The 27,835-nt window shown below is 44.2% G+C and overlaps 2 protein-coding genes and 1 long non-coding RNA gene across 3 annotated transcripts in view; 2 read left to right on the top strand and 1 right to left on the bottom strand.

Annotated features, from left to right (window-relative positions):
- Nucleotides 1–225: 225 nt before the first annotated feature.
- Nucleotides 226–5,269, bottom strand: LOC127921794 (1-acylglycerol-3-phosphate O-acyltransferase ABHD5-like). The gene is made up of 6 exons (XM_052505395.1): nucleotides 5,189–5,269; nucleotides 4,930–5,099; nucleotides 4,509–4,711; nucleotides 1,001–1,155; nucleotides 733–844; nucleotides 226–327 (listed from the first exon to the last, which is right to left on the bottom strand). The coding sequence occupies exons 1-6, from the start codon at nucleotides 5,196–5,198 to the stop codon at nucleotides 240–242; spliced, it is 738 nt and encodes a 245-aa protein (XP_052361355.1). The 5' UTR covers nucleotides 5,199–5,269; the 3' UTR covers nucleotides 226–239.
- On the top strand, nucleotides 1,242–2,908 carry LOC127921795 (uncharacterized). The gene is made up of 3 exons (XR_008109601.1): nucleotides 1,242–1,392; nucleotides 1,454–1,575; nucleotides 2,549–2,908. It is a non-coding gene; the product is annotated as an uncharacterized LOC127921795 (long non-coding RNA).
- Nucleotides 5,270–11,861: 6,592 nt separating the features above from the next.
- The window catches only part of LOC127921796 (anoctamin-10-like), a 43,551-nt gene continuing 27,577 nt past the window's right edge, over nucleotides 11,862–27,835 (top strand). The window contains 13 exon segments of the mRNA XM_052505396.1: nucleotides 11,862–11,974; nucleotides 12,926–13,147; nucleotides 14,276–14,435; nucleotides 15,080–15,277; nucleotides 15,578–15,712; nucleotides 17,339–17,431; nucleotides 17,434–17,457; nucleotides 17,674–18,243; nucleotides 18,495–18,550; nucleotides 18,655–18,729; nucleotides 21,802–21,984; nucleotides 22,419–22,610; nucleotides 22,833–22,961. Coding sequence (XP_052361356.1) covers nucleotides 14,297–14,435; nucleotides 15,080–15,277; nucleotides 15,578–15,712; nucleotides 17,339–17,431; nucleotides 17,434–17,457; nucleotides 17,674–18,243; nucleotides 18,495–18,550; nucleotides 18,655–18,729; nucleotides 21,802–21,984; nucleotides 22,419–22,610; nucleotides 22,833–22,961 — 1,794 coding nt within the window. The 5' untranslated portion in view covers nucleotides 11,862–11,974; nucleotides 12,926–13,147; nucleotides 14,276–14,296.

Raw genomic sequence — 27,835 nt, 5'->3', positions numbered from 1 at the left:
AACACTTCAATTCACTTTTTTCCTGCCACCTGCTGAATAAATGGGAATATAAAAGCTGAGCCAGCTGTCTCACGCATTACTAGACAACCACACACAGACAGCATCTTAAGTGTTCAGCTTAAAGGAATTCAAACGTGCTATGATCTCCACATGAGAGTTTGGCCTCATTCCTTTGATAGCGTTGCCCGAGTTACCGTCGATGCTGGAGGCGTGACCCATATATCACAGTAATAGGGATGTCAGCATGGAGCAGGCCAATCCTCTGCAGCATAGGCCTCTCTGGCCCACCCGCATGGGATGGTCATGTTCTTGAAGGCTGTCTCACCACTGCAACAGAGTAAACAAACATGAATATTACTAAAGAGGGAGAAGTACAGCAGTAAGGTATACGATAGTCTGATCTTCTCAGAATAATCCTTAATAAGCAGCTACATTGAACTCACCACTACAACAGAGTAAAACTAACATTATCACTGAAATAAGGGTGTGAGAAATGAAAACCACAGCCTATATTACAAAGCATTTCAGAATTGAAGTGCTTCCTGTACATATAGTCATATTAATCTTAATCATAACATCTTCTTCATTATGGTCTAAGAGGAAAACATTGGAATTGAACTGTATTGAAACTCACTCAGACTGAGACTGTAAATACAGGCCCAGAGTAAGTGGAGATAAAAATCCAGTGAACTCAAACAGGAACTAAATAGAGAGAGAGAGAGAGGGACTAACCTGGGAGTCTGGACGTTCAGATGATAGATATACTCTGTGACCGTGTCGTCGTTGAACATGGACAAGTATTTCTTCTTGAAGTCTGGTCTTAGAGTTGAAACAAGTGTGGGACCTTGAAGAACAAAGGAGGTGGGTTTGAATGCTGGTTAAAAACTCCATCCCATAAACAATGCAGTCATCCAGTCAGACAGGTATGTAATTGAAATGTAATTTGCAGTAGTATTTCTACGTCTGTCATCCATCTAGTTAGACAGGCTGCCAGTCTTACCCAGTGGCCCCACCAGACGTAGCCCTGCCAGGGGGTTGAACGGGCTCAACATGGCTCCCAGGGCTTTGATCCACACCGGGATGGGCCTGTCCTGGTCTTCTGTGTCTGGACGCTCAGGTAAGCCCCACGGCTCAACCAGCAGCATGTGCTTTACCCTAGGACAGTGAAGAGGGAAAGGTCAGCCCCACGGCAGCATGTGCTTTACCCTACCAGTGAAGAGGGAAAGGTCAGCCCCATGTGCTTTACCCTACAGGACAGTGAAGAGGAAAGGTCAGCCCCACGGCTCAACCAGCACCATGTGCTTTACACTACAGGACAGTGAAGAGGAAAGGTCAGCCCCACGGCTCAACCAGCCCCATGTGTTGCACCCTACAGGACAGTGAAGAGGAAAGGTCAGCCCCACGGCTCAACCAGCCGCATGTGCTTTACCCTACAGGACAGTGAAGGGGAAAGGTCAGCCCCACGGCTCAACCAGCACCATGTGTTGCACCCTACAGGACAGTGAAGAGGAAAGGTCAGCCCCACGGCTCAACCAGCACCATGTGTTGCACCCTACAGGACAGTGAAGAGGAAAGGTCAGCCCCACGGCTCAACCAGCAGCATGTGCTGCACCCTACAGGACAGTGAAGAGGAAAGGTCAGCCCCACGGCTCAACCAGCAGCATGTGTTGCACCCTACAGGACAGTGAAGAGGAAAGGTCAGCCCCACGGCTCAACCAGCACCATGTGCTGCACCCTACAGGACAGTGAAGAGGAAAGGTCAGCCCCACAGCTCAACCAGCACCATGTGCTTTACCCTTCAGGACAGTGAAGAGGAAAGGTCAGCCCCACAGCTCAACCAGCACCATGTGCTTTACCCTTCAGGACAGTGAAGAGGAAAGGTCAGCCCCACGGCTCAACCAGCAGCATGTGCTTTACCCTTCAGGACAGTGAAGAGGAAAGGTCAGCCCCACAGCTCAACCAGCACCATGTGCTTTACCCTACAGGACAGTGAAGAGGAAAGGTCAGCCCCACGGCTCAACCAGCACCATGTGCTTTACACTACAGGACAGTGAAGAGGAAAGGTCAGCCCCACGGCTCAACCAGCACCATGTGCTTTACCCTACAGGACAGTGAAGAGGAAAGGTCAGCCCCACAGCTCAACCAGCACCATGTGCTTTACCCTACAGGACAGTGAAGAGGAAAGGTCAGCCCCACGGCTCAACCAGCACCATGTGTTGCAAGAGGAAAGGTCACCTCACAGGACAGTGAAGAGGAAAGGTCAGCCCCACAGCTCAACCAGCACCATGTGTTGCACCCTACAGGACAGTGAAGAGGAAAGGTCAGCCCCACGGTTCAACCAGCAGCATGCAGCATGCTTTACCCTACAGGACAGTGAAGAGGAAAGGTCAGCCCCACGGCTCAACCAGCACCATGTGCTTTACCCTACAGGACAGTGAAGAAGAAAGGTCAGCCCCACAGCTCAACCAGCACCATGTGCAGGACATGAAGGGGAAAGGTGCTCAACCAGCACCATGTGTTGCACCCTACAGGACAGTGAAGAGGAAAGGTCAGCCCCACGGCTCAACCAGCACCATGTGTTGCACCCTACAGGACAGTGAAGAGGAAAGGTCAGCCCCACGGCTCAACCAGCACCATGTGCTTTACCCTACAGGACAGTGAAGAGGAAAGGTCAGCCCCACGGCTCAACCAGCACCATGTGTTGCACCCTACAGGACAGTGAAGAGGAAAGGTCAGCCCCACGGCTCAACCAGCACCACGTGTTGCACCCTACAGGACAGTGAAGAAGAAAGGTCAGCCCCACGGCTCAACCAGCACCATGTGTTGCACCCTACAGGACAGTGAAGAGGAAATACCATACTCCATCAACACCAATCTGAAATAACTGAAACGCCTCTATGGTGGTGAACAAAATAAGTTGAGGCTATTGAAAGATCTGGAAAGGAAATAATCTAAACCACTAGGGCACAGTTTATTAAGTGATCTGTCCATCGGTGAACTGAACAGGGGAAATAAAGGCGGCATTTAGACAGGCAGACCAATTCTGATATTTTTTCCCTAATTGGTCTTTTGACCAATCAGATCAGCTCTGAAAAAAAACTGATGTGAAAAGATCAGTGATCAAAAGACCAATTAGTGAAAATAATAACAGAATTGGGCTGCCTGTATAAACATAGCCAAAGTGCCCCAGTCAGATTAAGAGCATTTTTGAATACTAGAAGAAGAACAGGATGTGGCTGGCTGCTGGCTGGAATACTAGAAGGACAGGATGTGGCTGGCTGGCTGGCTGCTTGAATACTAGAAGGACAGGATGTGGCTGGCTGGCTGGCTGGCTTGAATACTAGAAGGACAGGATGTGGCTGGCTGGCTGGCTGCTTGAATACTAGAAGGACAGGATGTGGCTGGCTGGCTGGCTGCTTGAATACTAGAAGGACAGGATGTGGCTGGCTGGCTGGCTTGAATACTAGAAGGACAGGATGTGGCTGGCTGGCTGCTTTGAATACTAGAAGGACAGGATGTGGCTGGCTGGCTGGCTTTGAATACTAGAAGGACAGGATGTGGCTGGCTGGCTGGCTGTGGCTGGCTTGAATACTAGAAGGACAGGATGTGGCTGGCTGGCTGGCTGCTGAATACTAGAAGGACAGGATGTGGCTGGCTGGCTGGCTGCTTGAATACTAGAAGGACAGGATGTGGCTGGCTGGCTGGCTGCTTGAATACTAGAAGGACAGGATGTGGCTGGCTGGCTGGCTGCTTGAATACTAGAAGGACAGGATGTGGCTGGCTGGCTGGCTGCTGAATACTAGAAGGACAGGATGTGGCTGGCTGGCTGCTTGAATACTAGAAGGACAGGATGTGGCTGGCTGGCTGCTTGAATACTAGAAGGACAGGATGTGGCTGGCTGGCTGCTTGAATACTAGAAGGACAGGATGTGGCTGGCTGGCTGCTTGAATACTAAAAGGACAGGATGTGGCTGGCTGGCTGCTTGAATACTAGAAGGACAGGATGTGGCTGGCTGGCTGCTTTAATACTAAAAGGACAGGATGTGGCTGGCTGGCTGCTTTAATACTAGAAAGGACAGGATGTGGCTGGCTGGCTGGCTGAATACTAGAAGGACAGGATGTGGCTGGCTGGCTGGCTGCTTTAAGCTGTTCTGATCTGAGTGTGATGAGGTTTTGGAGACATTTATAATGAGTTCGGTACCTGCTGAAATCTTAGCAACACAGTGAGAGAAGATGATTCAGTTGAGATACAGCAAAGAGGGGACACTTTTTAAGGACATTCATGTTGTTATCAGAGGTTAGCACCTGCATACCAACATCCCGTGAGGTCTGGGGTGTACAGTATTAGTCAAGCATAGGAGGGTGAACCAAGGACTGGCTAAATACATGTAGTATTCTATCTTTAACCAAGGAGGTGGCTAAATACTAAGGAATAAAACAACCATTCATATTGAAACCTGTCTATGGTTGTGAACTGGGGAAAGTTGAGTGGTGTCAGGTGATACTTGCCTGGTGGGATACTTGAGCGAATAAGCAGCTGCCAAATAACCTCCAAAGTTATGTCCCAGCATGACCATGGCTTCCAGGCCGACTTTAGCCCTCCACTGCTCGATGGAGTCCACAAACTGGGCCTCAGCCTCCTTGGCGTCGGAGCTGAAGTAGGGCCTGCTGCTCTGGCCGAAGCCCAGCAGGTCAAAGGCATAGACGGGCCTCTATTATTAACAACAATAATAATGAAAATCATTTTATTTATAAAGGCACTACACAACATGATAAAACTTACTAAAAATAGAAGTCAGTGTTAAAAAGAAAGCGTACACTAGTTTCTATCTAGACTCTGTCGTACTACACCCCTTTACATGGTCTCTCTGAGGAGAACTTCCTGAGGCTTTCCAACGCTACAAGAGAAGCCTGTGCTTCAGAAACTGACCTGTTGGGCCAGGGCGTCTAGGTTGAGGGCCCACAGGCCCACCCCTCCACCGAAGCCATGCAGCAGCACCAGGGGAGTCTGGTTCTTCATGTTTCTATTCAATGTGAGGGTCCACAGCATGTTACCATCCGAGATTGGGACATACTGCTGGGACACCTTGCCTGTGATGCCTGGGGATGAGAAGGATCCACACATAATAATCCACAAATTGGCCATGGCTGGAAATACAGTGATGGTAAAGGAGAGAGGAATTCCTTACATTGCAGCATCTTCTCCTCTGCAGTCTTGAGCTGGTTCTGGGAGGTGGGGCACCAGGAGGGCAGCCAGCTGGTGATCCATGCCGTGAAGTCCAGGACCTGCATAGACACAAACACAACTCATCAACCAGCCTAGGCTATAGCCTATACGGTCTGGGATTACATTGGTAGTCAGGAGTCATGTTGCTGACGGTTGTAATATTTCACAGCAAAAGGAGACGAGACATTAAATGTACAAAAACAACAAGTTGTAAACATGCTTCGGGGATAGGTGGAAATAAAATGACATGCAGGGTTTGTTATTGAACTGCCAGGGATGTTACTTCCTGCCTCAAGCACTGCATGCAGCAGGGAGTTAGAGCAGCACGAGCAGCATATGAGTGGGGTGCAGCCGAGGAGGTGGAGTTAGTCTGACAATCACACCGGTAGGTAGGTTACCTCAACGTTCTGTCCAGGACACTCAACAAATTGTAGAAAAGACTATGAATACCAAGAAACATCAGTATTCGCTGAGCCAGTCTGCAGCCAAAAAACAAACTAAAACACAGAGTGGAAAAGGGGATGTTATATGCCAGGGATGACATGTAATAGCCTTATTAATCACATGTGCTTGTGTTAATTGAATGGTGAAATGCAGTTAGTGTTGGGGATGGGATTCGCTGCATTGGACTTAGTTACATCCTAAATTATAAAACAGGTATTGGACAGGTATTATAGACAGGTATTATAAAACAGGTAAGGTAAGGTATTATAGACAGGTATTATAAAACAGGTAAGGTATTGGATAATTGGTTCTTGAAATTGGGTTGCAGTAGTGGAGAAGGTTGTAGTGTACTGGCCTATAAGCTTACAAAAACACTTCAACAAAGCTTTCAAGCATTCCTAAAACATTTTACTTCAGGCATTGTCAATATGGCATTTCCACAGTAGCTGAATTACACTGTATGCCAATCAAAAAAATATTGATTTAGAAGTTTAACAAACCAACTCTATGCACAATGACTACTTTGAACAATTTACTGGAAAAACTGTGCAGATGCTAAATTTGGTAACATAATTACAGTAAAATCTCCCTGGGTTTATTTTTTTATTATTATTATTTTTCACATTTATTTAACCAGGTTGGCAAGTTGAGAACAAGTTGTCATTTACAATTGTGACCTGGCCAAGATAAAGCAAAGCAGTTCGACACATACAACGACACAGAGTTACACATGGAGTAAGACAACAATACAGTAGAAACAAGTCTATATACGATGTGAGCAAATGAGGTGAGATAAGGGGGGTAAAGGCAAAAAAAGGCCATGGTGGCAAAGTAAAATACAATATAGCAAGTAAAACACTGGAATGGTAGATTTGCAGTGGAAGAATGTGCAAAGTAGAAATAAAAATAATGGGGTGCAAAGGAGCAAAATAAATAAATAAATAATATTAAATAAATACAGTAGGGAAAGAGGTAGTTGTTTGGGCTAAATGATAGGTAGGCTATGTACAGGTGCAGTAATCTGTGAGCTGCTCTGACAGCTGGTGCTTAAAGCTAATGAGGAGATAAGTGTTTCCAGTTTCAGAGATTTTTGTAGTTCGTTCCAGTCATTGGCAGCAGAGAACTAGAAGGAGAGGCGGCCAAAGGAAGAATTGGTTTTGGGGGTGACCAGAGAGATATACCTTCTGGAGTGCGTGCTACAGGTGGGTGATGCTATGTTCCTATATCTCCAAGTCTCTCTCTGTATACGATACATCAAGACTGATCCTATATCTCCAAGTCTCTCTCTATACGATACATCAAGACTGTTCCTATATCTCCAAGTCTCTCTCTGTATACGATACATCAAGACTGTTCCTATATCTCCAAGTCTCTCTCTGTATACGATACATCACGACTGTTCCTATATCTCCAAGTCTCTCTCTGCATACGATACATCAAGACTGTTCCTATATCTCCCCTCTCTGCATACGCCCCTGTTCCTATATCTCTCTCTGCATACGATACATCAAGACTGTTCCTATATCTCCAAGCCTCTCTCTGTATACGATTCATCACGACTGTTCCTATATCTCCAAGTCTCTCTCTGCATACGATTCATCACGACTGTTCCTATATCTCCAAGTCCCTCTCTGCATACGATACATCACAACTGTTCCTATATCTCCGTCTCTGCATACGATACATCACAACTGTTCCTATATCTCCAAGTCTCTCTCTGTATACGATACATCATGACTGTTCCTATATCTCCGAGCCCCTCTCTGCATACGATTCATCACGACTGTTCCTATATCTCCAAGTCTCTCTCTGTATACGATACATCACAGACTGTTCCTATATCTCCAAGTCTCTCTCTGTATACGATACATCATGACTGTTCCTATATCTCCGAGCCCCCTCTCTGCATACGATTCATCACGACTGTTCCTATATCTCCAAGTCTCTCTCTGCATACGATTCATCACGACTGTTCCTATATCTCCAAGTCTCTCTCTGTATACGATACATCAAGACTGATCCTATCACTCTCTCTGTATACGATACATCAAGACTGATCCTATATCTCCAAGTCTCTCTCTGTATACGATACATCAAGACTGATCCTATATCTCCAAGTCTCTCTCTGCATACGATACATCAAGACTGTTCCTATATCTCCAAGTCTCTCTCTGTATACGATACATCAAGACTGATCCTATATCTCCAGTCTCTCTCTGTATACGATACATCACGACTGTTCCTATATCTCCAAGTCTCTGTATACGATACATCAAGACTGATCCTATATCTCAAGTCTCTCTCTGTATACGATACATCACGACTGTTCCTATATCTCCAAGTCTCTCTCTGTATACGATACATCACGACTGTTCCTATATCTCCGAGCCTCTCTCTGTATACGATAAATCACGACTGTTCCTATATCTCCGAGCCTCTCTCTGTATACGATACATCACGACTGATCCTATATCTCCGAGCCTCTCTCTGCATACGATACATCACGACTGATCCTATATCTCCGAGCCTCTCTCTGTACTTGGCATCCACCAAATGCTACTGTATTCTCCCCCACAATCACAGCACTTAACCTTCACATTGCTCCCACATTCACCGTAACCACGTGTCCCTCCTCACTTGGCACATCGTTTCTTTCCTTTACACTGAGCCACTACATTCTTTGGCGTTTAAAACATTGCAGTGCATATGGGACAAATTCTCTAACATTGAAACTAAGGAATCGGATCTGTACTTTTCTCAGCAAGACTTGATCAAACCTCACCACCACTGATAAGCTTTCACTTGTTTGACCCTCTTTCCTACCAATCAACCTTTTGGCCTCAATTACTCTGCCTCCTGTCACATTGTCTTTAACATCATCTATGGACATAGATACTGGGACCACAGTGATGACTTCCCTCAATCTAGCATAAGAACCAGGGACATGGCTTTTAATCTTCTTCCCATTAACGTTAAGCTTTTCCATTTTCAGAATAGTCTCTTGCTGAGCCTGGCTACCACACTATATTAACAATCTACCATTTCCAATGAATCGAGCTAATTTCACCTACCTTTTTCTCTACGGCATGAGTTAGTCAGATAGGGTGTAAGTGAGGCCCCGTGGTCTCATCAAACACTATAACCGCTTTCCACTCCAACACATCACTACTCTTACTTCATACCTTGGCCCTCTTCATGCTTTCTTCACTAGACGCTTCACTGCTTTCTGTGTCATGATCTCTCTTCTTCCTATGTCTTTCCACTACCGACCATTCCCGTCATCCTCCCGCACCCTACAGTCAGAACTGACACCCATATTGTTCGCATTCCAACACAGCTGTTCATTTCAAGCTTTAAACCGCTCCGTCGGTTTCATGACTTTTTAACGCGGACCAATGCCGCTTTCACGTGCTCGTCGGAACTAGGAACATCGGAAATGTCCGACTTTCTAACTTGTTGTCAATCACCTACCGCGTTCAACTAATTAGCAAGTCGAAATGTCCGAGTTTCCTAGCTCCGACAAGCACCTGAACCCGGCATAAACTATAAACATGCAACATTGTTGCCACGAGTGTGTTAAGTCAACTGAAAATTAACTTCAGTCTACAGGTACTTGACGACAAACAAGAACAATCAACATGCTAGGACTAACTAATAACAAGACACACAAGGGAAACAAATTGTATCATGATTAACTTTGTGGGTCGCTTTTATCAATATTGTTATATTTAAAAGAGCGGTTCTAAGTTTGTTTATAAAAAAACACACTCACCCTCTCTCAGTAGTCACCGCTTGGTCAGCCATTCTTCACACAGCCAAATCACATGATCCACAAAACATGACATCACCTGGCGTGTATTCATTTGGAGGTTTCCGTTGCAAAACTTTTGCAATTGAAACTCTTTACCATACTTAAGGATCTAAACGGAAGCAAACCAAAGAGTGTCTATTGTATTGATAAGATAACAATCAAAACACATGTCCTCAAACATGCTCTAACAATCAAAACACATGTCCTCGAATATGGAAGGCAGGCAGGAGGTGAGATCAGGTGGGACCATAAAAAAAACGTTATTTAACTAGGCAAGTCAATTAAGAATAGATTCTTATTTACAATGACGGCCTCCCCCGGCCAAACCCTAAACCGGCCGGATGATGCTGTGCCAATTCTGTGCCGCCCTATGGGACTCCCAATCGCGGCCGGTTGTGATACAGCCTGGAAACAAACCAGGGTCTGTAGTGACGCCTCTAGCACAGATGCAGTGCCTTAGACCGCTGTGCCACTCAGGAGCCCATTCTAGCCAATGAGAGGGCAGATACGCGTCTGAACAACAGGCCATAGAGATGGAGGACTCATCTTTGTATCTGTGCCATTATAACGTCTGTGACAGTTTGGGCAGTCCCATTAAAGCTATCTCCATTTTAAAGTAGTCCATTGTTTTCTTCATTGGCTGATTGCTACCAACTCATAGGAATCCCCATCCACTTGAAAACGTATAAATGGTGAAAGCCCTCAATGGCAATGTCCATGACAAATTGGATAATATCCATGATGAGTCCTCTATCAATTTCAATTCAAATGGCTTTATTGGCATGGGAAACATATGTTTACATTGCCAAAGCAAGTACAATAGATAACAAACAAAAGTTAAATAAACAATCAGAAATTAAAAGTAAACATTACACTGACAACATATTACATTATATATTGTGTTCTAATGATGTGCAAATAGTTAATGTACAAAAGGGAAAATAAATAAACATAAATATGGGTTGTATTTACAATGGTGTTTGCCTTTTTCTTATGGCAACAGGTCACATCTTGCTGCTGTGATGGTACACTATGGTATTTCGCCTAATAGATATGGGAGTTTATCAAAATTAGATTTGTTTTTAAATTCGTTGTGGGTCTGTGTAATCTGAGGAAAATAATGTCTCTCTAATATGGTCATACATTTGGCAGGAGGTTAGGAAGTGCAGCTCAGTTGCCACCTCATTTTGTGGGCAGTGTGCATATAGCAGGTCTTCTCTTCAGAGCCAGGTCTGCCTTCAGCAGCCTTTCTCAATAGCAAGGCTATGCTCACTGGGTCTGCACATAGTCAAAGCTTTCCTTCATTTTGGGTCAGTCATGGTAGCCAGGTATTCTGCCACTGTGTACTTTCTGTTTAGGGCCAAATTGCATTCCAGTTTGCTCTATTTTTTAGTTAATTATTTCCAAATTTGTCAAGAAATTACCTTTTTGTATTCTCATGATTTGGTTAGATCTTATTGTGGTTTTGGAATCAATTCCTTTTAGGTTGTTGTAGAATTTAACGGCTGCTTTCTGGATTTTGATAATTAGCGGGTATCATCCTAATTTTGCTCTGCATGCAGTATTTGGTGTTTAACGTTGTCCACAAAGGATGTTTTTTCAGAATTCTGCATCCAGTCTCAATTTCTTTTTTCCTCATTTTGTGAATTCTTGGTTGGTGAGCGCACCCCAGACCTCAGCCATAAAGGCCAATTGGTTCTATTGGAATGTCAAATTGTATGTTCCTTTTGATGGCGTAGTAGGCCCTTCTTGCCTTGCCTCTCAGATCGTTCATAGCTTTTCGGAAGTTACCTTTGGTGCTGATATTTAGGCCGTGGTAGGTATAGTTTTGTGTGCTCTAGGGCAACGGTGTCTAGATGGAATTTATATTCATGGTCCTGGAAACAGGACCTTTTATAGGACCATTATTTATGTCTTACTGAGATTCACTGTCAGGGAGGGCCCAGGTCTGACAGAATCTGCGGAGAATATCTAGGTGTTGCTGTATGTCCTCCTTGGCTGGAGACAGAAGCTCTGACAACAGGCACAACTAAGATATAAAGTCGTTTTTTTTCCGAATTGCCACAAGCGTCCACTTATATATATATATACACACACATAGCACCTAAGATTTACGAAACGTCCTATTAAATAAAATAAGCGTCAAGTAGCAAATGAGAAATTACCATTTTTGTTTACTAAATTCGTCACTCATTGACCTCCATACAAAAATGATTTACTTAGTTGGTTTATTTTCGTGGCCAGATTTTGGGACAATTAAAACTTCGTCTCTTCCTCTGAGCGAACGAGAATGGGAGGGACCTACCTACATAAACTCCCAAGTTTTGATAAACTTGACCAATAAAGTCTCGTTTTCGTTGCAAAACGTTTTCCGTTTGAAGTAAACGGTTTCAGTAATACACCCCTAAAGAAGAACGCGACTTTTTTTTACTGACGCTGTGGGACGTGATATTGCGGAAGATACACACACACACACGCCACAAATGAACTCTGGTATGGTCAAATACAATTATTTACACAAAAATTGGTAGTCGTATTCGATAGGCTCTTATCAGAGACAATGCTATGGATTCTGTGTTTTATATGACAACCTCAATAGTAATAATAAACTAGTCAAACCAAACTAACAAGAACCAATACTTGTATACTGGGAGCAAGACCATAATCATAATAACCCTCACCTGATTGTCTAGTGAGGTTTAGTCTAACCACAAGGCAGGTAACCACTAGCGTTGGACCAGTAACCGAAAGGTTGCTGGATCGAATCCCTGAGCAGACTAGGTAAACATCTGTCGTTCTGCCCCTGAACAAGGCAGTTAACCCGCTGTTCCCCATTGTAAATAAGAGTTTGTTCTTTATTGACATTCCTAGTTAAATAAAGGTTAAAATAATATTGTCAACATTATAACTACTGTATTTTTTTTCATAATAAAGACATATGCCGTATGCCTGTCCTACTAGAAAAACGTGTTAGAATCCTATTCAAATGAGGAAGCCCCATTGACAGTGTTCTTCTCGTGATTTACTTGCCTCTGTTCCATAGAGATAGATACAGGACTCTAGTGCCCAAAAACCGGTCTAAGCATGGGCAGCGCATTTGAAGACTTTCACTATTTTAATAATATTTAAGTATTCATTGGGGTGGGACTTCTTATGGGTTAAGGAATGAACACATAATTCCATCCAGATCATCAGGAGGGATCAGCCAATGAATTATACTTGTGAGCAAACATTCCATAACTGCAGGTGGTATTCAATCACCAACCTTGGCTTTGTACCTTTTCAAACAACACACTCCAGGTGGCAGTATGCACCCTGTCAGTTCGTTTACTATCTCATAGAAATAGCAGAAGAACAAAAGTGACTACACTGCCCATGCTCTCACAGACGCCATAATAGGACAGATACAATGTTGCGTCCTCTAACTATCTCTATGCTATGTAGGCCTACACACACAGCAAAGCACGTTGGTGGGTGTGATAACTGCGGGCTGAAGTCTACAGCGGCGCTTGCCTGTCAGTGCCAGTGACGTGGAGAGGCAGAAGTCAAGCAACTCTTCTGATTTCTCCTGACAATAGAAGATTCGAAATAGGTATTTATTTTCGACTTGGCATTGTGGGAAACCTTTAAAAGTGGACCTTATTGCGCCAGCGAACGAAGCACGTGGTGAGTAGCCTTGTTTATAGAGATTTGTTGATGTAAAAGGCCTACCGGTATCTACTTTTCCGATTTGCGTCAAATGTTTCCCCAGTTGTACGTGACAATGTTACGTCAAAGCTCAACACATTTCTTCAGAGTAAAGCAATCATGAGTATACCCTGTAACAGTGTTTATAGACACCCATCGATACTGCAACGAACGTGCGGTCCATGCCCCGCCCTCTCTCACACCAAAACACTTAGCTGTCACTGTCACTAGCCAGCCTTAGCTGACATTCAAAATCAGATTTAGGAGCAAATTACATTTGAACCTCTTTAATACATGGGAAATCTGTTTTTTTAAGCCGTTGTGATTCAACGTCTAAAGTAAACAGTCGAATGATATCAATCAGTTGGGCTGAACCCAAGCCATAAGAATGACTTAAAGAGAAGGAGATTTAGAATATGAAGGCAACTTCAGAAGTTAACGACTTCAGACTAAAAAGCTAGCCTGGGAAAGTTAAAGGGGGATACCAAGTTAGTTAGTTGTGCAACTGAATCCAGTCAACTGAAATTTGTCTTCTGCATTTAACCCAACCCGTCTGAATCGGACCAGTCTCTTTAGCCCAAAAACCTACAAAACTACATTCGTTTTCCCATAAGCGTTGTCCAGCGAGCTATGGCAGAGTTAGTGCATACAAAAAGACGCCATTACTATTTCTCTATTGAACGTTGAGATTGCTGAAAGGCCAGCTTTTTTTTGGCAATGACAAGGAGTGGCAAGGAGTGGAATGTTAGCTAAAGAGACTGGTACTCAGACTAGTAAAACGCCTCAAGGCTGAACCCCTGAACATACCACACCTTGTTAGGTAATATAAGATTGTTTTAGGCCAGGTGAAGGTGCTGCAACTCACATTTGCAAGAGGAGCAATAAATAATTTGGTTACCTAGAGCAACATTTGTATGTGCAACAACTGATATTTTATAGATTTAAATAGCCAATGTTGTTTATGTATTTAGGCTATGTAAAACACATTGTCACTGTACACCGATACTTGGATGTTCAAAACTGAAGAATGCTATTCTGGCCTTGTCATTTTGGTCCTTGTAGGCAGTCATGTTTAATTCATTTGTTTCCTATCTTGTCTCTCCCCAGGCTTCACAGGGAGAGGGGAAAATGCAAAAAAGCTTGTCAGTGTATGACAGTGATGGCTCAACATTTGCACCTCTGGTGGTCATCGAGTTGGTTTCGGAAACCAAAGAGGAAGCCATCGCATGGTTACTAAAGAGGGTCAGAGACAAGCAGCAAGATGGAGGTACAGTACATTGAGCTTAGCTTACCTACTGTATATTGGGAACAGAGATTTGAAGCTTCCCAACAGTTGAAACATTCTTCTCTCCATCGCTTTTCAAATTGCCTCTGCTTCCTCTCTTTTGGCTTCCACTCTATCGTGCTCTCTGAAAGTGAGCGAAACTGATCCGATAACATATCTGGGCCCGTGTCCACAAAGCATCTCAGAGTAGGACTGCTGATCTAGGATCTGTTTATAAAATATTATTATGATCTAAATAGCAAAACTGACCCTAGATCAGCACTCCCAGTGTGAGATGCTTTATGAATACGCGCCCTGATGCCACCTGTGATAAGCTACGTGAAAACAAAGCAGGCTGACCTTATCACTTACTTATATGGTGAAATACTCACTGAAAAGAGCACGGTTCAGTACAATAGTCCCTTTTAGTTACTGCATCTATTAACCAGTCAGTCTGGCTCTGTTGATACAATATGGTTGTCCTAGGCTACGTCCCAAAATGGCACCCTATTCCCTACATAGTGCACTACTTTTGACCTGAGCCCTGGTCAAAAGTAGTGCACCATAAAGGGAATAGGGTGTAATTTGGGATGAACACCTAGTCTATTGATGCCTTCATACCTGTCCTGATTCCTCTGCTGTGTTAGGGGCTGAGCTGCTGGTGGAGCAGCTGACTCCAGGGGCTCAGGGCACGGAGAAGGACAACCCCAATGTGTATGTGGTGGGGGCCTCCTGGCAAAGGCTTCTATACGGAGCTGAGGACGTGGGCCTCTTCAAGGAGTTCAACGACGGCTCCATGAGAGGCTTCACGTATGCCAACAAGCACAACTTCAAAGAGTTCCAAGGTAATCTAGGGTACAGTACGTCACAAATGGCGCCCTATTCCTTATCGCATAGGGTGCCATTAGTGATGCATACATAGTAAACTGTGAATGTACTATAGATGATGAATAGTATTTTAAATGTTCTGTATTATATTATTACAACTATATTACTATACAAATACAATTACAATACAATAATTAGATTGATATGTAAATACAGCGTGTTGTTTAAATAAATATCATTACTACACTAGTGTAAGAGCACGTTATTGTATTGTAAAGTGATTAATTGTGTTAATTGTCTGCGTCTCTATACTACAGGTGATGGGGATGGTTTTCTGAGCATGGCAGAGTGTCAATACATCATAAAACATGAACTGGACAACCTGAGGGCCAAGGATGAGGCCCACGTGCCTGGATATCCGAAGATGAAACTGTATCCAGGGAAGTCAGTCAGTAAGTACACCACTGACCCTATGACCTCAGCCACACTGAAACACTGGGTGCACAGTCATCAAACCTAGGTTCAAATAGTATACATTTTCTTTCAAATACTCTGAGCCTGCTGCCTGGATTGGAATGCCAAATGGGCAGGGTTTGGACTTTTGTGACTATTCCATTGGTTCCATTGTGCTAGGGAAGCTCAGAGCCATTAACACTGTGTGAAGTTTATTAGGTACACCACTCCGTTCACCAAAATAGTGCGCTCCTACAGACAGTGAGTCATGTGGCCGTGGCTTGCTTTATAAAGTAGGCAGACAGGCAGCAGGCATTCAGTTACTGATCGATTGAACGTTAGAATGGGCAAAGCGACTGAGCGTGGTATGATCGTTGGTGCCAGGCGTGCCGGTTCCAGTATATTTTCATGCATGACAGTGTCAAGGGTTTACCGAGAATGGTACGACAAACAAAAAACATCCAGTCAGTCCTGTGGGTAAAAACGGCTCGTTGATGAGAGGTCAACGGAGAATAGCAAGAATCGTACAAGCTAACAGGCGGGCCACAAACAGGTAAATAACGGCACAGAACGTCATCTCGGAACGTACAACTCGTCGGTCCTGGTCATGGATAGGCTATTGCAGCAGACAACCACACTGGGTTCCACTCCTATCAGCTAAAGACAAGCAGCAGCTCCAGTGGGGATGCAATCACCAATACTGGACAATTGAGAAGTGTAAAAACATCACCTGGCCCAATGAATCCCCGTTCCTTTTCCATCATGCTGATGTCAGTCAGGTGTATAGATCTTCTGTATGGCTCAGTCAAGTTCAGCACACATGAAAACCAATACTATTTGAACCCAGGTCTGAAGCCAATTCCATATTTGAAACATAACATACATAATCCTCACATTGTCTCCCCATCAGAGTCAGCAATAAGGACAATAAATATGCAAATGTCAGTGGATTATTCAAATACGAGATAAGGAGTCAATGCTCTTGCTGAGCAGATAGACTGCTATTCAGCTTAACCAATTGTTTAGAAAAATAATGCAACGTTTTGGAAATAATTTTGTCAAGAAATGACGTGAAATTAAAGCTTTTTATTTTTATACAAATATACTAGTACATATGTGGGTCCCCACCATTGTCTGTATGTTATTGTTTCAGAAAACTAAGCTTTCTCTCATTATGAGGAAAGTTAACAGTTCAAACTCAACTGTTTTCATTGCTCTCAAGTAGCCAATGTTCTCAGTCATTTTTAGCACTTTAAGCAATTTAACTCGGGAATTATCTCTCACCAAAAGAGCATGGGTCTGCATAGGCCAGCTTTTCCCAACCCGGTTCTCCAGTACCCCCAACAGTATACATTTGTTATTGTAGTCCCAGACAAACACACCTGATTCAACTTGTCAACTAATCATCAAGCCCTCAATGAGTTGAACCAGGTGAGTTTGTCTGAGGCTGTAACAACATGTTCTGTTGGAGGTACTGGAGTTGAGAAACACTGGCGTGGGCCACTAGTTCAAGTTTCATTATGTTTATCTAATAAAGATGGCTAGAATCACATGACAAATAGCGTCAGGAGACTGGAGGGGAGGGGGTGAATGGACTGACTCTTCTGTTTTTAATGTAATCTCAGTACGCAGAATGCAATCAAAGGGGATCCTTGTCCAAGTTTTCCCTCTGCATGAGAAGGAGGAACTCAAAAGGCTTTCCTTTTCCTGGTTCAAAAGATCAAGTTGTCCTTCCAGCCTCTTGGTAAGTTACAGTTGCCATGGCTTGATCATTTTGCCCTTTGAATCCTAAGGCTACACAGTATTATCTTAGTGTTCTCCATCTCTTTCAATATGAACTTCACTGGAGTATATACAATGATTAGGCTATCACCATGTACAAGACATGGAACATTCTAAGAACCTTCTAATAGCTTGTTTGTGACTAAATCCTCCCCATGATTCCCCATGGTCCATCCAGATGACATCAGGCACTACTTTGGTGAGGGTATGGCACTCTACTTTGGTTTCCTGGAGTATTTCACCTTGGCCCTGATCCCCATGGCCCTCATAGGCATACCATACTACCTCTTCGACTGGGAGAACTACGACAAGTTCACGGTGTTCGCCGGCTTCAACCTGGTGTGGTGCACGGTGATCCTGGAGTTGTGGAAGCGCCTCAGCGCTTCGCTGGCGTACGGATGGGGCACCCTGAGCAGGAAGAAAGCCTTCGAGGAGCCGAGGCCGGGCTTCCACGGCGTCTTGGGCGTCAACCCCGTCACGGGGCGGGCGGAGCCACTCTACTCAAACGCCAAGCGTCAGCTGAGGATCTACCTGGTGTCTGTTCCCTTTGTGCTGCTGTGCCTCTACCTGTCTCTGTATGTCATGATGATCTACTTTGACATGGAGGGCTGGGCCTTGATGATCCATGATGAGGAGCCTACCTTCTGGACAGGACTGCTACTTTTTATCCCCAGTATTATCTACGCTGTGGTTATAGAGATCATGAACCTCATATACCGCTATGCTGCAGAGTTCCTCACTGGCTGGGGTGAGTGGGATTGGATGGGTGGGTGGATGGGTGGGTGGATGCATTTTAGCTGATATTTTATAATACATACAATGTTGTTTTAACAATGCAGAAAACAACAGAACACACAAATCATTGAGGCTAAAAATACATAGTCTTAATGCTACAGTGGTGTTTCCTGTGTTCCTCTTGTTCTTTTGCTGACTGTAGGGAGAGTTGTTGACTTGATAGAAGACACACTGTATATGAAGTCAATGTTATTTTTGCTTTAGAAAACCACAGGCTTGAGTCAACATTTCAAAATCATCTGGTCCTTAAAGTACTGGTGGTGAGTCATACATGAAATTGGTTTGTTTCCATGATCATTTCAAGTTAAAAATTGATTTTGAAAATCCTTTTGTTAACAGTTTACTTGTCATCTTCTCTCCCCAGTTCAACTTCTTCAACTGTTTTGCCTCCCTATTCTACATTGCCTTTGTGATGCAGGATATGGTGCTTCTCAGACAGGTGGGTCACTACCAATGATGTGTCTATATACCCTGGATGACTAACAGGGGGCGCTGTATTGAAGCCACCACGCAGCCATCTTGGTAACCCTCCTTCATTGTAAACAAGATTTTGGAAGCTATAGAAATGCATGTGTTAATGTCTACATTTGTTTTTGACATGTATATTCTATTACGGACACAAATGCATCATTTTATATTATATGTTAGCAAACCATAAAACAAAACAAAGATATAAAAAATCTTTGTATATATATAATATATTTTTAGTTCTATTGTTACTGTCTCCACTACTACTACAACAACAAAACATCTTAAATATATGTAATTCTGTCCTATTGAATTTCAACACTGTAGAATTCCATTCATTCCTATAGAGGACTGCTCCCACTGGGGAGAGCCAATATGGCCAACCGGTGGCTTCAAAGCCTCTCAAATGGCCAATACATAAGCATCAGCAATCCAGAGTTGATACACATCATTGGTCACTACTGGCCTTTGGCCTTAGATGTTCCGATTCAAGTGATCCATCATTCCAGACATGGACGGCTAGAGGCACTAGCAACAGAGACAGCGATAGATATATAAGGCTCTCACTACTAGCAATATCCCCAATGCTGTTATTGTGTTTCATTTTCTGTCTAAATAGCACCCTATTCCCTATATAGTCGACTACTTTTGACCACAGCCCTAGGAGCCCTGGTGTAAAGTAGTGCATTGTAAATGGAAAAGTGTACCATTTGGGATGCAACCAGAGTTGTTTACTGCAGCTACTACTGCTGCTACTTCTGTTGCTGCTACTGCTACTTCTGTTGCCGCTACTTCTGTTGCTGGTGCTGCTACTTCTGTTCCTGCTGCTACTTCTGTTGCTGCTTCTGCTGTCAATCAATCAAATGTATTTATAAAGCCCTTCGTACATCAACTGATGTCACAAAGTGCTGTACAGAAACCCAGCCTAAAACCCCAAACAGCAAGCAATGCAGGTGTAGAAGCACAGTGGCTAGGAAAAACTCTCTAGAAAGGCCAGAACCTAGGAATAAACCTAGAGAGGATCTAGGCTATGAGGGGTGGCCAGTCCTCTTCTGGCTGTGCCAGGTGGAGATTATAACAGAACATGGCCAAGATGTTCAAATGTTCATAAATGACCAGCAGGGTCAACTAATAATAATCACAGTGGTTTTCGAGGGTGCAACAGGTCAGTAAATGTCAGTTGGCTGCTACTATTGGTCAGTTGGCTTTGCTGCTACTAATGCTGCTCCCTACAGATACTACTACTACTCATACTACTGCTGCTCTCTACTGAGTTGAAAACAGCAGGTCTGGGACAGGTAGCACGTCCGCTGCTGAACAGGCTCATACTGGGTTCCATGCAGCATGAGCACCAGCACGCTGCCAGGTGGACTGGGGACAGCATACTACTGCTGCTAGTCATCATGCCAGGTACTACTGCTAGGCATGGTCCTAGGGACTACTGGACTAGAGACTAGAGACTCATACTACTATTTACTGCTGCTTGCTGCTACTGCAATTCATACTGCTATTACTGCTGCTACTACTTACTCTGCTACTGCTATTGGCTACCAATGCTACTACTGCTGCTGCTACTACTCATACTACTGCTACTCATACTACTGCTGCTACTCACTACATACTACTGCTGCTGCTACTCATACTACTGCTGCTACTGCTACTACTACATACTACTGCTGCTACTCATACTACTGCTGCTGCTACTACTCATACTACTGCTGCTACTCATACTACTGCTACTACTGCTATACTGCTGCTGCTACTCATACTACTGCTACTACTCATACTACTGCTGCTACTCATACTACTGCTACTATTACACTACTACTGTTACTACTGCTACTACTCTACTGCTACTACTCACTCATACTACTGCTACTACTCATACTACTGCTACTGTTACACTGCTACTGCTACTACTCATACTACTCATACTACTGCTGCTACTCATACTACTGCTACTACTCATACTACTGCTGCTACTCACCACTACTACTGCTGCTACTCATACTACTGCTGCTACTCATACTACTGCTGCTACTCATACTACTGCTGCTACTCATACTACTGCTACTACTCATACTACTGCTGCTACTCATACTACTACTCATACTACTGCTGCTACTCATACTACTGCTACTACTCATACTACTGCTGCTACTACATACTACTACTCATACTACTGCTACTACTCATACTACTGCTGCTCATACTACATACTACTGCTACTGCTCATACTACTGCTACTGCTACTCATACTACTGCTACTACTCATACTACTGCTACTACTCATACTACTGCTGCTACTCATACTACTGCTACTACTCATACTACTGCTACTACTACACTACTGCTACTGCTACTACTCATACTACTGCTACTACTCATATACTACTGCTACTACTCATACTACTCATACTACTGCTACTCATACTACTGCTACTACTCATACTGCTGCTGCTACTCATACTACTACTCATACTACTGCTACTACTCATACTACTGCTGCTACTCATACTACTGCTACTACTGCTACTCATACTACTACTACTCATACTACTGCTACTACTCATGCCACTACTGCTACTACTCATACTCACTACTACTGCTACTGCTACTCACTGCTTACTGCTGCTACTCATACTACTGCTGCTACTCATACTGCTGCTACTCACCATACTACTGCTACTGCTACTCACTATACTGCTGCTGTTACTACTGCTACTCATACTACTGCTACTACTACTACTGCTCATACTACTGCTGCTACTCATACTACTGCTACTCATACTACTGCTACTACTCATACTACTGCTACTACTCATACTACTGCTGCTACTCATACTACTGCTACTCATACTACTGCTGCTACTCATACTACTGCTGCTACTACTACTACTACTGCTGCTTCTACTCATACTACTGCTGCTACTCATACTACTGCTGCTACTCATACTACTACTACTACTCACACTACTGCTGCTACTCATACTACTGATGCTACTACTATCTACTATCAATATCCTCTTTAATTTCCTTTCAGAGTCTGGCCACGCTGCTGATAACGTCTCAGATCCTGAACCAGATCATGGAGGCCTTCCTGCCCTACTGGCTCCAGAGGAGGAGAAACAAGAAGGCCCATAAGAGGATGATAAAAACCATGGAAGACAAGGAGCTGCCCCTCTCTGAGCAGGTCAAGCTGGAGGCAGACATGAGCACCTACCTGGTGAGTTGCAGGACTCAAGTTATGGGGGAATGAATGTGTAACTAGGAAGGTTGTGATGAATGTGAATGATACCTTCATGTTCGTTGCAGTATCTTTACAATACATTTGAGTCATTTAGCAGACTCTCTCATCCAGAGCGACTTACAGGAGCAATTAGGTTCATTCCTTGCTCAAGGGTACATCGACTGATTTTTCACCTAGTCGGATTGGGGATTCGAACCAGTAACCTTTCGGTTTCTGGCCCAACGCTCTTAACCACTGTCTTGATTGGTTATGCTTTTATGCTTTCCTTATACACAGAATACCCCCATCAAGTGAAATGTTACTGCAGTGTTTAGACAGACATAGATGAAGAGTCCAGTGGCTGAAGTGGGTATTGTAATGCTCTAGTCTAACCTCATGAATCTGTATAAACTCTGTTGTGTTCTATTCAGGGAACATTTGATGACTACCTGGAGCTGTTCCTGCTGTTTGGCTATGTCAGTCTGTTCTCCTGTGTCTACCCTCTGGCCGCGGTGCTGGTGGTGCTCAACAACGTCACAGAGGTCTACTCGGATGCCTTCAAGATGTGCAAGGTGTTCAAAAGACCCTTCTCTGAGCCTGCAGCCAATATAGGGGTGTGGCAGGTAAGGCTGACCTAATAGCTCTTTCTACTCTGTTTAGTTCTCTATAGTACATTTAGTGTGGTTGGTTGGTTTGATTGACTTTATTTGATAATTAAAGGAGATAAGTTTTCAAGGATAAAAAGGTTAATGTCTAACTGTGATGATTGTTTTGAACTGTGGTGGATAGGAAGGAAAGGGAGACCAGTCAGAGGGGGAAAGTTCCTGTGTTTTCTTTTCTTCCAGCTTGCCTTTGAGGCCATGAGTGTGATCGCCGTGGTGACCAACTGTGCCTTGATTGGCATGTCCCCCCAAGTCAAGTCCTACTTCCCAGAGTCAGAGACACAGCTCATAATGTGGGTGGTGGGCTTCGAGGTACTGTACCATTTTCACACCTCTCACTCTTCACACACATGTGTGCAATCATTTCCTACTCATTTTAAAATCGAATGAAACTTATTTCCAAGATTGTGTCTGTTTTGGTGCTTCTTGCGCCTAAATAGATTTGAAGCAGGCTGGCCAGCAGAATAGAGTTGAAGCAGGCTGGCCAGCAGAATAGAGTTGAAGCAGGCTGGCCAGCAGAATAGAGTTGAAGCAGGCTGGCCAGCAGAATAGAGTTGAAGCAGGCTGGCCAGCAGATGGTGCCAGAGAGTCATAGAATGAGAGCTCCATCCTTGCTGCTTTGGTAGCGTGTGTAAAGATGATGATGACAGGGTGTTTATGTCCTGGCTGTACTGTAGGTCTTGTCTCCTCCACTGTGTCTTTGAGTGCAGCTGTAAGCAGGTAAGAGTACAGAGGGTAGGCCAATAGATAGGACCTGTGTTAGTGGGGGAGGTATGTGTGGAAGATGCACTGTTAGAGCTTCCAGACCCAGAATAACTCCAGTCAGTCCACGTTTGTTAGGATCCCAATTGGGGGAGCTCGTTGTACAACATCCTCCGCGTGCACCTCCAGCCCTCGAGAGAAAATGCTTAAAATAACTAAGACAAAAAAGAGCAGAGGGGGGCCTGAAGCAGAGGAGAGGTAGTTCATTAGGATAGAATACACTTATTTTATTAGTCCTTAGAGGCCATTCTAGTGTGTTTTATCTATATGCTAAACAACATTGTATTTTTATGGATTTGAAACGAGGTCATGGGTGCATGTTTGGTTGAAAATAGTTGTTGCATTTGTCTACAGAACTGCCGCAGAGCAAGTAAACCAGTTCTCTTAATACTAACTGCGTATGACAATCCCTTTACTGCGGTTCAAACACTTCAGATTTGTGCATTTATTGATTTCCTGTCTTTGCACCAGCTAATACAGACCAGCAGCAATACAGACAGAATCATGGACATCCAGATAGGCAGCAGTAAATACAACACACCTCCTCCTGCACATACTGTATGTCTCCAGCGCCCAGGGAGTTGCCCTGACCACCCTGTGAGAATGAAGAGCGTGTGTGGCCTGTATACTCCGTGCTTGGGCTCTGTGCTCGGCTGCTCAGGCCTTGATGCTGTGTGGTAATATAATGCCGTGACCTCTAACCTCAGTGGCTCAGGCTGAAGTTGGCACGGAGGTGAGCTGCTGCAGAGAGCAGGGTGGATCAGGGCTTATTTTCTCTCTGTCTCTGCGATCCACCTCACTCTGTAGAACATGTGATGTCACACAAATCTACAGCACGGGGTTATCAGACTGGATTACTGTCTGCTTGTCTGCGCATGAGAAGGAGAGGGATCATGAGGGAGGGATAAAGAAAACAAGAGAGAGAAATAGGAGAGAGCACAAGGTTGCGAGAGAAGGAGAAGTGAGGGTAGTAGCTGAGAGAGATGAACCTACCTCACTAGCTTATTGTACATCCAGGCATGTTTCACACTGCTGCCAAGCAGCACATTTCCTGTAGATCTGTGGGTTGGCGTCTCCCTGCCAGATGATTCAGTCCATTACAGACTGGAGCAGCAGAACCAGCCCTGCTATTCAGCATGCAGGGACAGGGTACACACACACTGATCCTTTCTGGATGCATTGTTTGTTTATGTATTCATTGAACGTTGTCAATACATAATCACCGCAAAATATCTGGCAGAAACGATTTGAGAAATATTCATGAATCACTGATCCACATGATACACTGTGGCAGAGGCTGTAAATATCTAGATTCTATTCTATGAATATCTAGATTCTATTCTATGAATATCTAGATTATATACTATGAGTCGTGCTACAGAGGCAGTCAATGTTGCGCACATATAGCCTGCATCCCAAATGGCACCCTATTCCATATACTCCCCTATGGGCCATGGTAAAATGTAGTGCACTATAGGGAAATAGTGTACCATTTAGAATGCTGCCATAATAACCAAGCCAGTTACAGGAAGCAGAGCAGGATATGGCTATTAGGGCCTCTAGTGCCTTCTGTCAGGGATGTCAGTCCTGCTCTAAGATACAGAGAACAGGTATTTCTGAGTCAATCCAGCTCTACGACACAGAGTGATATGTTGCTGCTGTACAATACCTCATTTCACCTTTGAGGTGCAGACAGTACTATAGTGCAGTGACTTGTGTTGTGGGACCAGACCACTGGATCATATAGGAGGAGACTGGGGACCAGACCACTGGATCATATAGGAGGAGAGTGGGGACCAGACCACTGGATCATATAGGAGGAGAGTGGGGACCAGACCACCGGACCATATAGGAGGAGAGTGGGGACCAGACCACCGGATCATATAGGAGGAGAGTGGGGACCCAGACCACTGGATCATATAGGAGGAGAGTGGGGACCAGACCACTGGATCATATAGGAGGAGACTGTGGACTGGATCATATAGGAGGAGAGTGGGGACCAGACCACTGGATCATATAGGAGGACCAGAGTGGGGACCAGACCACTGGATCATATAGGAGGAGAGTGGGGACCAAACCACTGGATCATATAGGAGGAGAGTGGGGACCAGACCACTGGATCATATAGGGAGAGTGGGGAGAGTGGGGACCAGACCACTGGATCATATAGGAGGAGAGTGGGGACCAGACCACTGGATCATATAGGAGGAGAGTGGGGACCAGACCACTGGATCATATAGGAGGAGAGTGGGGACCAGACTACTGGATCATATAGGAGGAGAGTGGGGACCAGACTACTGGATCATATAGGAGGAGAGTGGGGACCAGACCACTGGATCATATAGGAGGAGAGTGGGGACCAGACCACTGGATCATATAGGAGGAGAGTGGGGACCAGACCACTGGATCATATAGGAGGAGAGTGGGGACCAACCACTGGATCATATAGGAGGAGAGTGGGGACCAAACCACTGGATCATATAGGAGGAGAGGAGGAGAGTGGGGACCAAACCACTGGATCAAACCACTGGAGGAGGAGAGTGGGGACCAGACCACTGGATCATATAGGAGGAGACTGGGGAAAATACTGAACCACCCCAATTTAAAAAAACATCTGTAGCATCAAATGAGAAAAATGAGAAAAATCTTGTGGAATTGGATTTCTTCACCACCATATAATGGTGCGTTGATAGGCTAACTTCCATATATGTGATCTACCTTGCATAAGTTTGTGTTTTAAAGGCCATGGACTCAGTCTAGTCAATGCAAAATGTTACGAGGGCCCTTCGGCTCTGTCTGTCTCGCTCTCCTGGCTAGCTGTTATTCCTCTGTCCTGTCTGTGATTGGCTGGGACAGGGCTCATTGTTGAGCAGGTGATACCTGGGTAATTACTGTACAGCATGGCATACTTCACAGAGCAGTAACCAGGCAACAGGGTAGCCGAGCCACGGACACAGAGACGGTCGGAAGGAGGGGAGAGAGGAGAAGGCTGAGGATGAGGAGTAATTGAAACACTTGATGATGCCTTGGCAGTCAGGGCATCCAGGCCAGGCATTCTCTCCAACCTCTGCCTCTCTGATGCACTGATCCCAGTCTAAGCGGTCACTAGACATTGGATTGATGGAACATTCCTAGATGTAATGATTAGCCTACATGCAAAGATTATTACACCAAGTTTGCACACACTAAAATGCTGTTGTCATTGTCAAGTTGAATGTGTTTGTACATTTGCACAGATTATGTAATAGAATTATAGTTCATGTTAATCTACCCTTTCATGCATTATCCGTAGACCAAAGCACAGACTGACTATACTTTTTAAAATTTAGATGGAATAAACATTCCACGGAACAAGGAGAAATCGGGAGGAAATATTTATGTTTTACCTTCCATCTTATTCCCAGATAAAGCCTATACTATTTATGCTAGTAAAACACATCAGTAGTCTTTGTTGTCACTTTCTCCATGAGGGTTAAAGGCAGGGAGTCAGAGAGTAAAAGTAGTGCACTATGTAGGGAATAGGGTGACATTTGGGATGTGTGCTGTTTACCAACTTAATCCCTGAACACTGCATCTGGTGTGGCTTTTACTTTGCTGTTTTGATTTAAATATGTACATTTATTTCTCGCTATCAAACAGTGACACATTTTTAGAAAATGTTACCTAAGCTCTCTCTGTGTGTGTGTCAGGGTTTCCGTTATGAAAATGTGGTGCCAGACATTTGACCTACAGCATTTTCATTTAAGTAACAGACATTTGAGAAATGTACTGGTCCAATATGATTAGGGTGTCTGCCCACGGTGCTCAGAATGACAGAAATCACATTTTAGATGATGGTAATTCATTTGAACAGAACATGCAGGTGGAGGATGCAATGACGTGTGTCCTTACCGCGCACTTTGAATACGTTAGAATAACTGTCCACATTTAACTTTTTCTCAGCCAACGACGACTGACCAACAGCAAAATCACTAGTAGATGCATAGGTGGGGCGTGAGTTTCATGTTCTTAAATAATAAGCTGAGCTCCTCAGTGTCACACCTTGGTCTTAGTATTTTGTGTTTTCTTTAATTATTTGTTCAGGCCAGGGTGTGACATGGGGTTATTGTATTGTCGTATTGGGGTTTTTGTAGGCATTGGGATTGTGGTTGATTAGGGGTGTCTGGTATAGGCTTGGCTGCCTGAGGCGGTTCTCAATCAGAGTCAGGTGATTCTTGTTGTCTCTGATGGGGAACCGTATTTAGGTAGCCTGGGTTTCACTGTGTATTTCGTGGGTGATTGTTCCTGTCTCTGTGTAGTTTCTCCAGATAGGCTGTAATTAGGTTTCACGTTCCATTTGTTGTTTTGCTTTTGTAGAAGTTATTTCATGTATCGCTCTTCATTTATTAAAGACATGAGTAACCACCACGCTGCATTTCGGTCCG

The sequence above is a fragment of the Oncorhynchus keta genome, unplaced genomic scaffold (assembly GCF_023373465.1).
Source record: "Oncorhynchus keta strain PuntledgeMale-10-30-2019 unplaced genomic scaffold, Oket_V2 Un_contig_23564_pilon_pilon, whole genome shotgun sequence".
In the NCBI taxonomy this organism is placed as follows: domain Eukaryota; kingdom Metazoa; phylum Chordata; class Actinopteri; order Salmoniformes; family Salmonidae; genus Oncorhynchus; species Oncorhynchus keta.
Note: the sequence above shows the minus strand (reverse complement) of the source record. Positions and strands in the feature narration are given on the sequence as shown.

Excerpts from the sequence above, each read along its gene's own strand:
- LOC127921794 (XM_052505395.1), bottom strand. Across the intron at positions 4,712-4,929 it reads TAGACGCCCTGGCCCAACAG|AGGCCCGTCTATGCCTTTGA; the intron begins GTCAGTTTCTGA and ends TGTTAATAATAG. Across the intron at positions 328-732 it reads CTGAACGTCCAGACTCCCAG|TGGTGAGACAGCCTTCAAGA; the intron begins GTTAGTCCCTCT and ends ACTCTGTTGCAG.